The sequence below is a fragment of the Schistocerca serialis genome, chromosome 6 (genome assembly GCF_023864345.2).
Source record: "Schistocerca serialis cubense isolate TAMUIC-IGC-003099 chromosome 6, iqSchSeri2.2, whole genome shotgun sequence".
Lineage (NCBI taxonomy): Eukaryota > Metazoa > Arthropoda > Insecta > Orthoptera > Acrididae > Schistocerca > Schistocerca serialis.
The window spans coordinates 338,369,863-338,381,995 of record NC_064643.1 but is presented as its reverse complement, the minus strand read 5'-3'; the positions used below and the strand labels follow the sequence as shown (position 1 = coordinate 338,381,995).

Genomic DNA, 12,133 nt, shown 5'->3' with positions numbered 1-12,133 from the left:
ATTTTACGATCGCTATTTTTATAAAGTATTCATATACAATACAAATTTCATCTACTTTGAGATTGTGTAAATAATTCACACTTCCATGAGTTAGTTGGTGTATGAATGCAGAGATTATACTTTCTTCATCATCATCAGAATAACATACAGACACAAAGAATGAAAGTGTCAGTTTCATCATTCACACTGCTTGATACATTTATGTAGAAAAATTTTATTTAAAAATTTATTAAAACAATGTGTGATATTGTGTAGCACTTCTTTAAATATACAGCAATATGACAGCGGTCAATCACTGACTATTACTTTATCTTCATTCACCCAACTGTTGTGCGGATTATCAAAGCCCTACCATTTAACATAAACATTATCTCCTTTCTTTCTCAGAACTTTTTCAATGAGATACACATCTACTCATCTGGATATTTTGTCTTCTGCAGTTCTTGCTCATAAAAATTACCTTCGATATCTTTCAGTTTGTATGTGATTGGTTTGGAATGAATGACAGATTCAATTTCGAAAACCTCTGTTGACCAATTGGCAGTATATCCTTTTTCAAAAAGTCCTTTAAATTTACTGATACTCACTTTATCTCGTTTTTTAAAAATTTAGCCTTATAGTTAGGCACAATGATGTATATCTTATAGTTCTTTTCATTAACCTCCGTTGGTTTCATTTTTATAGTTTGATGAACTGTGTTAATGTATTTGAAACTAGATCGATCCATTTGTAATTTCCTTGAAGAGGAAATATCTTCCACATCTTTTCCTTAAGTGTTTGGTTGAATCTTTCAACAACAGATGCTTTTAATTCTGAAAAAGTTGAATAATGACTGATGTATTTCTTCATCAACTCATGAAATTCTTTGTTATAGAATTCTTTCCCATTGTCTGTCTGCAGATTTTTTGGTCTCCTGGAGCTGAATATTTTTTCGAGAGCCACATTCTTACCTGTTTTATCTTTAACTGGGATAGCCCAACCAAATTTCGAAAAGACATCAATAACATTCAATAAATATTTGTATACTCAATTTATTTTTGAAATTCCTTTCATCTTGCCCGAATCCACTTTGAGTAATTCGGCTTGCCATAAATCATCTATATCGAGAGAAATTACATTTCTTCGTGTAAAATTTTTTCTCATTGGCTTATGTAGCTCATTAATGATTTCTTCACGAATAAAAAAGGGTGATAAATTGCTATCTCTTCCAAATTTTTTGACAAATTTACTTTTCATCTTTTTAAAAACTGTACAAAGACCTTCAATTCTTTGTCTTCCATTCATTGTTGTTACGTGTGGATTATGTGTCTCAGTAAACGTTTTGCACTTTAAGCAATAAATGTGATCGCTCTGAAGAGGTCAGTGCAAAGCACGATCGCCCTTAAGGACTAAATGCGAACTGTGACTATTCATTCATATAGATACAATTTATTAAATTTTAAATTATTTCGTCAAACAGAATTATATTTACATCAGCTGGAACAGTTTTAACAGAATCTTACAATCTTACATTTAGTAAATTTGATTTAGGTACCATTAATTATTATTATTTATTTCGTATAGCCTATCTGCCACGCTTACTGTAATATCAAAATAATCAAAGTTCAAGTCCCTATTTATATTCTTACCAATCACAATACTTCTTGTAAGCCTGAATTCGTATTCGAAATTGTGCATTTCTTGCTTGCCTCCTGTCATAAAAGTAAATTCAGTTATCTGTAAAAAGTATTTCTATTTCTTTTTTGGCAAAGTAATTATTGAATTGTGTCATAATACTTGTTAAATTTTGTTTAAACCTTTCATTATTCTTCTTTATTTGTTCATCAAAGTCTTTTGTAGTGACATAATTACTTAATTGCTTTGCATATTCAGACTTCATAACAACATTTGATAACTCTTTATCGAAATAATGATTGTTCACTGCATCCTTTGCATCAATTGGATCATTTACATTTGCAAGTCTTCTACCTTTAAAACCAATATAACCTCCAGTTGCTTTAAAAATAGCATTAAATTCTTTCTGAAACTGTTTATTTGTATTGGCTATCTTTGGGTCTATTCATGATTGAAATTGCTTAATCCTATTTCCATTTTTGGATCAATTTCACTTTTTATTTTTTTTATTTTTGGATCAATTTCACTTTTGATAATTTCTAGATCATATGCAGGTGCGCTAAGCCCTTCAGTTTGACCTACCTTATTTCCAAAAATGTCCATTTATTAAATCCAAAATTTCATTAAACTTATAATTCTCACATAATAATTTTAAAAGAAATAGGCACAAGTGACCACATATTACTTCCTCAAAATTTTTTATTCTTTCACTATTGTAGTATAGTTCATTTTTTCCCAAATAGTTAACTAGCTGTTTGGTATATTACCATGAAATGAATCAAAACTAAATATTAAATTTTCAGCTTCATGATAACAAATCCAATGAGTACCAGGATGATCAGATTTATCTAAATTAAATTCCACATTCATATTCTCTTGGATGACTCGGTAATTCATCAGTCATGTATACACTACAAATGTGTTTAATTTTCAATTATTTAGCAAGTTTTTCTATATCGAAATGACTTAATGCATTAGGATATTTATCAATTACTTCTTGGAATTTTTTTTACTTTCTTCAGTCCTGCGCCAGCTTTCTTCTCCATTGCTTCAATATGTCTTTTCTATTCCTATAATTCTTTATCAGTCTTTTTCTTGTTTATAACTGCAATTGCGATTGCTACAGATCCATCAGTAAGTGAACCAATAGCTGCTAGATATGGTAATGCAGCCAAAAGTAATGGTAGAAATCCACCTTCATGTTGTATTAGTCAGATTCAGATTCCCTTATTTTTTGTTAGATATTCAATAATTTTTTTCACAACAGGAATAGCTAATGTAACAAGCAAATTTCCTCCAACTTTCTTTTCTTTCTTTCTCTTTTGAGCATCAGTCAAAAATGGTACAAACGCATTTAATTGATCATTATTCAACTTTAATTTTATTGATTTGGGTTTAGTCTTGCCACTAGGTAACAAAGTATAATCAATAGTATAATTGTTCATTTGTATAGATTAAAAATTTAATAAGATGAAATTCTTATAGTCCCCATCCATTGTCATCCACAACTAAGCCCATTCCTAATTTTCGTTTTCCATACATTATTCTTCTATCTGCTGTTACTGCAACTTTTTCTCCTAATGAAGCATCACTTGAAGGAATTCTTTCTTTTGCAGCTAAGTGAAGTCCTTGATCGACTTCATGTCTTTTTTCTAAATCTTTATGATCACGATAAGCAATATCATGTCTTTTACAAGCCTTGTCTAGTGGATTAATTCTTGGATCACTACACGCTAGTCTTTCTTCAAGTTTAGTGAATGGCCCACAGTAATTAAATCCCGGTACATGCATTACAGGCATTGGTACATTATTTAAAACCCAATTGACCAACCCTTTACTATGTTTTTCACTCTTTCAAAATGTATGAGGAAGATTATTTAAAATTTTAATCAGATATGGAATGCCTTTTGGATTGTTGATAACAAAATCACTAAATTTATTTTTCAACATTTGCATTATTCCAAATTTTTCATTATGCTAATTTTTATTTCTAGCTGGTTCTTCACCATGAGTAACTGTTAATCTATCAATTAATTGCTGAATATTATCCATCAAAATACATTCAATTGGTGTTTCTGTATATTTTTTAACTAAGCCTTCGTCTTTTTTCTCAGGTGAACTAGATTCTATAGTTAGTCTTCTCAAGTTTGGAAAATAGTCATCAACAATTGGCTTTATCAGACATTTATATTTATTACCTCTACTTGATCTTATTTAATTTGGATTATTGTCAGAATACAATGCTCCTGAATTGTATAATATATCTGCATAATTTGACAAATCTACTCCATCAAATGTTTCATCCACATCATCCATAGTAATCTGTTTTTCAGTTAAAATACTCATTAATCGGTCAGTTCCTGCACATATCTTTTCGCCAATTTTTAATTTATCTCCTTCAAATGTTACTGGTAATCTTGCTATATATTTAAAGGTACCAACAGGTCTTAATCCAAAAATAGTATCTTCACTATGGTTTACATATTTTAGCATTCTTTTGCATATTTATTCTATATATCTTGAATTTCTGATTCATTTAGTGTGTAGTCATATTTTCCTGGAATATCATCAGACCAATTGTGTAACTGTAAATCCTCAAGATTATGATATGGAATCATTTGTTTTTCAACTTCTCTATTTTCTTAAATAGCTTTCAGAACACTGTCACCTAATCCTTCAATTCCTTGATTGACTTGTGCTTGGCATTGATAACTGGTTGACCTTCTTTTTCAAATTTTTCATACTCTGTTCTTGGTTGTTTTTTCCATTTTTAAACTCATCTTTTACTGTTCTTTTGCTCTCCTGTTCTGTCTAGCTTTTTTAACGATTTCTGGGTCGTATTTTGCAAACATTTATTAAGAATAAAAAACACTAATTAAAATAGCTTTAAGTTTATGTTGTTTTGAAATGTTGTATTTTATTTCTGAACTTTCCATCATTTGATTTCCTAGTCATGTCTATTGTTAAAAATTCAAACTGGCCATTCCAACATTTGCTAACATTTCTTTAAATTCATTAAACTTTAAATCTCCTCCAACAAACTTATGGTAAATATGATTGAAATTTGTGTCATCTAGGCTAAAGATATTAAAAAACTTAGGTAATCTCTTATTAGTTGTTTTGGTATCTTCGAGTAGGTTTGAGCTAAGTAAAAACAATGTATTCCTTTGTGCCTACCTCTAGTAAAATACTCTCTAATGATATCTTGGTTCTCTAGAATGAAGCCATCCAAGACAACAACTGAATTGTCTTGACACTGACCCAATGGAATAATTTCATCATTATTGTCGAGAAAGGTAACAATTTTTTCATTATGCTTATCTTCAATTTTTTCACATCCTTTCATAAATTCCGAGTATATTAGCTGATCTAAACCTTTTGAGTGAATGTACTAATGATTAATTTTATTCCAATTCAGCCATCTAGGAGCTAAAATATAATTATCAATCATCAATGTAGTTTTTTGACATTAACTTGACCCAATAATTGCACATCAAATAGAATTAGGTAGAAGTTTACCATGTTTATTTTTCGACTTCTTTTCTGGAAGTCTTATATTTGGCTCCCAATCCGGTTTGGTCATTTATTAATAAAAAAATTTATAGTGAATGAGTAGACTATTTCAACTGAGTGGTAAGTCATCTGTTCTGAGAAAATGATTGACTGTACCAATACGAGACAGCTTTAGTAGTGTTGCACTGGTTGGATTTTATTTATCTTTTCTAACTCCAAATATTACATCGAGAAATAATAAACTTTACTGTGATGGAGAAATGATAGAAATTCCAGTAGGTGACTACAGTTTGAAAAACTTGGGAAAAATTATTCATTTGAAGAAGCCAAATAATCACATCACAGCAGACGAAATTTTAAACAGAACTGTTACCAAAAGAGATGTAAAATTGTATATGGACATAAAAGTGTGCTTGAATTTAGTAGTAAAATTGTTGAGGCTTAAGAAAAAACTGTTACTAAAGATGTTCCTAAAATTATTCCATTTGAGTTAATCAATATAAATTTCAATCTTGCTGATGGAATGTTTGTAAAGCATACTGATCATTTTCACAGAGAAACTAATATTATTGCTTCATTCACGCCTAATGCAATATTTGGTGGGCCAATAATTCACAAACCAAATAATCCTGCAAATATTCCAATTTTTGATCCAGTTCAAGACTTAGAAATTACTGTAAATGACAAAAATGATAATTTGATTGACTTTAATGGTGCTTGTGTGACAGCTATTTTAGAAATTTCTTAATATTTTTTATGCTTAAATAAGACATGAACAAAGTCGAAAGTTATCAGTTTTACTCAATCCCTGTGAATGAGAAGACTAAAAATAATTTGAATCTCCCCAACAAGAACACAGAGATTAATATAAATATTGGAGATGGTTGGGTTCATCCTAATCATGCCCAATTATACATGAACTTCAGTATTATTGGAACTCATGGTACAGATTATCCAACTTATGATGGAAAATCCAATAAAAACATAATCGATAATTATGTAGCAAAACTGTTTGATGTTATCACCATGTAGAAATGTAACAATATTTAGTCTAGAATGGAATTTCCATTTATTTCTTCATTGGCTCTTATTCGATTACTTTGACTCTAGCCAATGAGTTAACCATGGAAGGCCATATTCTTAATAACGGAAAGATAAAAAGTAAGAAAAAGAAGTACTTTATCCATTAGAAATATTCAGTGGATTTTTTAAAGATTATAAAGAAACAATGTGGGAAAGAGATTTAACAGTAATTTTTACATGGTCATCAAGTGCTGGAGATCCTATTTTTCGCTGGTCAGATCGTACCCAAGATGAAGTTGAAGATGTGACCATGCTTCCAAAAGAGGAAAACATTGTTGTAGAATCAATGGAAATTCGTGTTCCTGTTGTTAAATTTGCACCAAAATATTCGCTTAAATTAGAACAAGATAGACTTAAAAATCCAGAAACTCCCATATCTTTCTTTGAGCCACAAACTGTCGAGATTCCTGGATTGGATGAAAAAAGAAATTCTGAGTTAGATATTACAAATTTCTATAACTTCGAAGAATTTGATATGCCTTATTTCATCTTCGTTGTGAAATTACAGAATATATACTTGAAAAATGGAAGAAATTAAGCTTTTCCTCAAGAACTGTGGAATCTAGATCCGCCAAATATTATCTAAAAGCTTATGATACTTTCCTAGATTTTAAGAGAACTACACAATTGAATGGTGACATTAATCTGAGTCCATTCAATTTTATTCAAAATTATTCTATGTATGTAATAAATATATCTAGATGAATGAATGTGTTAGCTACTCAGAAAACAACAATGAGGTTGTGTGCAACTTTTAATGAAAAAAATTACGAAAGATACACTTATGTATGAAGTAATGAATGGTAAAAAGAATTTGACATGTGACACGCAGGACAGAATTTTGTTTGAAAATTTTTGAACACTTTTATTTTCGTGGGTGTGTTAGTTTCCATTCGTTTATAAAAAATGTTAGTGAGTAGGTGGCCAATGTGCTCAGCCTAGTCGTTTATAAGAAAATAAAAAACATATTAGATTATTAGCAAGTGCGCTTACTACTACCAACTTTTGAGATTGAATAAGTTTTGCATTAGATTCTCTTAAATTTGGTTTTGGTGCATGTCACTTTTCCAGGCTGCAAGTCAGTTATATCAAAAGTTACATTTATAAGATTCCCCCTTCACATCCCCACCTGGATTAAAATTTTGCAATCACTCATCACCCCTTGTCTCATCTGTTAACATGGGGGCGACTCAAAACAGTGCCATGCTCACTCTAGACAGGGGTACCATACCATTTCACTATGCATTGAATCTAACAGCAGCTACGGACGACAAGACTTCAAGATGCTGTTGTGAAAGCTAATGGGGAACAGGAAAGGAGAAACAAAGGCAGATGCTGAGACTCACATTTGGCAGTGACCCATCCTATGCCAGTCTGCTTGGCCTTCTGGATGGACATGTGCGTGCAGAAGTTGCCTACGATTGCACCCAGTCCGTTGTTGCCATCCACCCACGCTGTTGATGGCGTATCATTCAGAACACATGGCTCGGCATTGGGCATGCATGTTCCATTCTTTACGTCCTTCACGTACATCTCTGTGGACAAACATGTGTCAGGTTACAGAAATGAGCTGTGAGAAAAAAATGATATTCAACAGACATATGGCTGTATTTTCATTGGGCATGCATTTACCCATCTTTGCATCCTTCACATACATCTCTGTCGACAAACATGTGTCAGGTTACAGAAATGAGCTGCGAGAAAAAAATGATAGTTAACAGACATACGGCTGTATTTTCATGGAGTAAGGTGCCATCGGGTATGCATGTATCCATCTTTGCATCCTTCACGTATATCTCTGTCGACAAACATGTGTCAGATTACAGGAATGAGCTGCGAGAAAAAAATTATAGTTAACTGACATATGGCTGTATTTTCGTGGAGTAAACTGAGTGCCTATTCACACTTTCCTTTAAGGACACAACAAAAGTCCCCTGTGTTGTTTCCTTCTCCCTTCTTTACCACGTGAACAGAACCACAGAACCAAAGGTTTATATATATATATATATATATATATATATATATATATATATATATATATATATATATATATATATATATGCAGCTAATTGTGATAGAGGCCAAAGATCTCATTCACACATGTGGTTTCAAACGTGGAAGACAATCTTCATGTGTGCACTTCACACCTCTCACGTCACACCATCATCTTAATTTCGAGGAGAAAGACGGCAGGTTATGGCAAGTGGGAACACGTAAGTTATCTGTAGTGTATGAAATGAATCTGTGTGTTTTTGATATCACAAGTAAATACATATTATGGCAATAGGAGCATTTAAACAGTCTATATGTTGAAGGAGCTGCAGGCAATAGTGAAAGGAAGAAAAAAGAACCTTCCTAGTTGCTGTTCCATATCATTAGTTTGTCGATGACTGGAGTGTGCCTGGGCTGGATGTGAAGACTGAAAACACTCGCAGGCTTGCAGTACATGTAAGGAACTGGAGCATCGTTTTATTAATCAATTCTACAATTGTGTCACGGACTTCAGGTACCACATGACATATAGCTCCTTTCGATAACTGACTTCCAAACTTGGGGAGGATTTGCCAGTGGCATGTGATACACGTCAGTCCACTGCCAGGATAGGCAGAGAGGCTCAGGGCAGAGATGGGTTGTTCTGGGAGTCGCATTACACAAGCAGTTTTTCGTATAATGCCGAGTCCATCACTCAAAGTATTCGTATAGTGTGCAATGATGAGCACCTGATCTGGTGTGGAATCTTTGTTTTTACAAGTTGTTCCAAAAGGTCAAAACAAATCTCAAAATAACTTTGTTTTCTGCTAACAGATCGTCTTCCTAGAATGCTGTGGTGGAGGAAATCAGCCTCTCTCTGCATTCTGTAAGAGGTGACGTAGCTGCATCGCGTTTAGGAATTCTTTTCTGTCCTTGTAAGTCGATGGGCCGACTTCCTGGTACCCCTTAGTGTAGGGTGAGCACCCGTCTAAAAGGCTGTAAGAGGGCTCCTCATTGGTTCACCTTAAAAGATAGCAGACGACAAAAGTCTGGACGCTAGTTTCCAAGAAATTCGGAGGTGGAGACTAGCGTATTGGCTGAAATGAAAAACTTAACCGAAGGATGGGAGTGTTACACATAATTGTTTGTGAACTCGGACTGAGGACTTAGATGATTGGTTTACATTCCAAAACTTTTCTAGGTGGTCAAGGGTGGATGGAAATTGTGTGGACTGGTAGAAAGGAGAGAATTCTGAAGAGAGAACTTCACCTCGGGATTCTGAATAGAAGACATCGACTGGAGATTTTGAGTGTAGCATTGGACCTACACTTCACATGCAGATGTAGAGAGATGTTCCTGCAGTCGGCAGCTTATGTCTTGGAGACTGCAACAGAATACAGCGTTCTCAACACCACAGAATGCTGAATATGGTGAGAAATTGCAGCTTAGGTGAGCAGCGTCTGTGTTGTATATGTCTGGGGTATTCGTCAGGAATTCCTCTTCTTCCCTGGTCTGATGATGGCTAAGCACAGGTGCTGTTCCTAGAGAATCTTATTTTGTTTGCAGAAGTTGACTTCTCGTTTTGTGTTGCTATCTTAGTTCTCAGTTTTTTTTCTTCTTCACTGCCAGCAGTACTGACTGTTTTTCGTTGGCCAGTGCATGGCCAGTCTTCATTGCTTCTCAGTGTGGACATCAGTATGAATAGCTCAGCGCGTTAGCTGCAGTGTAGCGGGCGTGGCTGCCTGGCCAGACAGCATCATGATCTCAACGATTCTCAGTAGTGTCTTGGTGATACGAGACACTTTGTTGACGGCAAAGCGATGAGGGCAGCTGGATCACCTGCTACTGTGTTGTTGTCTTTTGTGTGGCAGCGAGTTTTCCCAGTGGCGGGATCAACACGCTTATCCTGTAGTGTGCTGTCTCAAGTATTCTTTTTGGTGTGCAGGTGCCGATCTCTTCTGCTTCCTGGGGTGGAAGTGGTGGTGACAGCTACACTGACCAGCTTCTGCTTTTGCTGTTCTTTGGCCAATCCACTGCCCACGTGACTAGGAGCAGATGACAAACAGAGCAGTCGGTCTTCTGTTTGTGCAACATGCTACTCAGTCGAGCTACCACAGCCTTAAAGTATTGACAGCCACAGTAACTTGGGAGATGCATTTTTCCACGGTTTCTTGCATGTGGGTTTGTGTGTCCTTGGCAGTGGCAGTTGATGCTTGCACACTTAACGTGTTCTTGAAGGAAGGAGCAACAAAAGCACTGAGGCAAACCTCTCTTCTTGCATATCGGCGACAATGACTGTGGTGTCTTCAGCTGAAAAAAACCTATTGTTGTACAGGTTGTCAATAGCGATCACGATGGTGGAGAGAGACTCTTTCTGAGTGTGGTGGCCCCTGACACAGGCCACACTATGTACTGCAAATACCAGGTCCTTCCGTACTTCTTCAAGGAAGTACAAGATTTCCGAGCTTGCAAACCACTTGAAGACCACCTTGATGAGTTTTCCTGGAATGGTAGCGTGTGTATAAAATGGTAATGACTGCGCTGCCACCTCGTTCATCACCTTTCGGAAATCTTCACAGTTAGTGAGTTGTACTTGACAGTGTAGAGCCCTGCAGTCTTCACGGTGTAGTTTGCCATCGTCCACTGCTCGACACGTGACAGGTTCAAATGACTCTGAGCACTATGGGACTTAACTGCTGAGGTCATCAGTCCCCTAGAACTTAGAACTACTTAAACCTAACTAACCTAAGGACATCACATGTCAGACAGAGCAGTCGGTCTTCTATTTGTGCAGCATGACACTCAGTCGAGCTACCACAGCCTTAAATTACTGACAACCACAGTAACTTGGGACATGCATTCCGCCTAACCTAAGAACACCAACCTGGCCGGCGACATGACAGGAAACCTTTGTAATCCTCTTCATATCAGTGAGGTTGGCAAGTAGCTCCTGTTCCGACCGCATAGCTGTGGTGCCAGGTGGGAGCTGGCCAGGTCTTCATTTGGCTGCTGCCTTCATGACAGCTGATTTGGGCTGCCTTCCTCACCCTGCTGTCCGTTCTGCGACTATTGCTGCGTCGGTGGGTCAGGACCACTAAACGCCAGGAAGGAGTTACCGGTTTCTTGGCAGTTGGTGTAGAATGAGCCGCACACTTCCATGTGACTCTCCTCCAACCGCCATTCGCGCCTGTATCAGCTGTTGGTGGTGCAGAGGATCCACATACTTGGACGCCAAAAATGTCCAAACACTTCCCATCACACATATGTCAGCCAAAGCTCTCTTCTTGCCTCCAGTTGTGGAGATCATGACCCACTTTCTCGCCTGGGTTGATTTCCTGCTCACAAGTTGTGATTCCGTCCTGGAACAGCTTATCTGCTCTTGATCAAGGCGAAAGAGCACTATCTGTGCATCTCTTCTCTTCCACCCATCTTCCGACAGTTTGGAATTGCGAACCAGGATATCTGGGTCGTTAAATTTTTCTTCTTTGTAATTTACGTCCACGTCCACGTTCTTAACCGTGTCTTCTCGGTTGAGGGGTCGGATGGGGCCATCGGCAGCACGAGCTCCAACGGAAGCCGATTTGCCACACCCTTTGCTGCGATGAGCGCCCTTAAGAACAAAGGGCGCATCCGCGCCACATTTGAGGTTTTGGAACGCGGGGCAGCTCTTCAGAAAGCCACATGACATATCAGAAGTGGAAACATCAATTCGTCCCTTCGTGTGCACGTCCATAACTGTGTCCGCAGTTGGGTGTGCGTCTTTACTCAACGCCATCACACTTCAAAATGGGCGACAGAGAATGGCAAGCAGGGCATGAAACTTGCCAAGCGTTTGTAGGAGCGTTGTTAGGATCAGGTAGGTTCTGCGAATCTTATGATTTTCTCGCTTAACTGAAGGCTCATTCATGACTCAATCAGTGATGCTATTTGCATTACATAGTTTTTCATTCTT

General features: G+C 36.3%; 1 protein-coding gene across 1 annotated transcript in view; it reads right to left on the bottom strand.

Moving 5' to 3' along the window:
- The window catches only part of LOC126484859 (uncharacterized oxidoreductase YjmC-like), a 219,710-nt gene that overhangs the window by 183,005 nt on the left and 24,572 nt on the right, over positions 1-12,133 (bottom strand). The window contains exon 2 of the mRNA XM_050108455.1: positions 7,557-7,745. Coding sequence (XP_049964412.1) covers positions 7,557-7,745 — 189 coding nt within the window. The remainder of the gene's footprint in view (positions 1-7,556; positions 7,746-12,133) is intronic.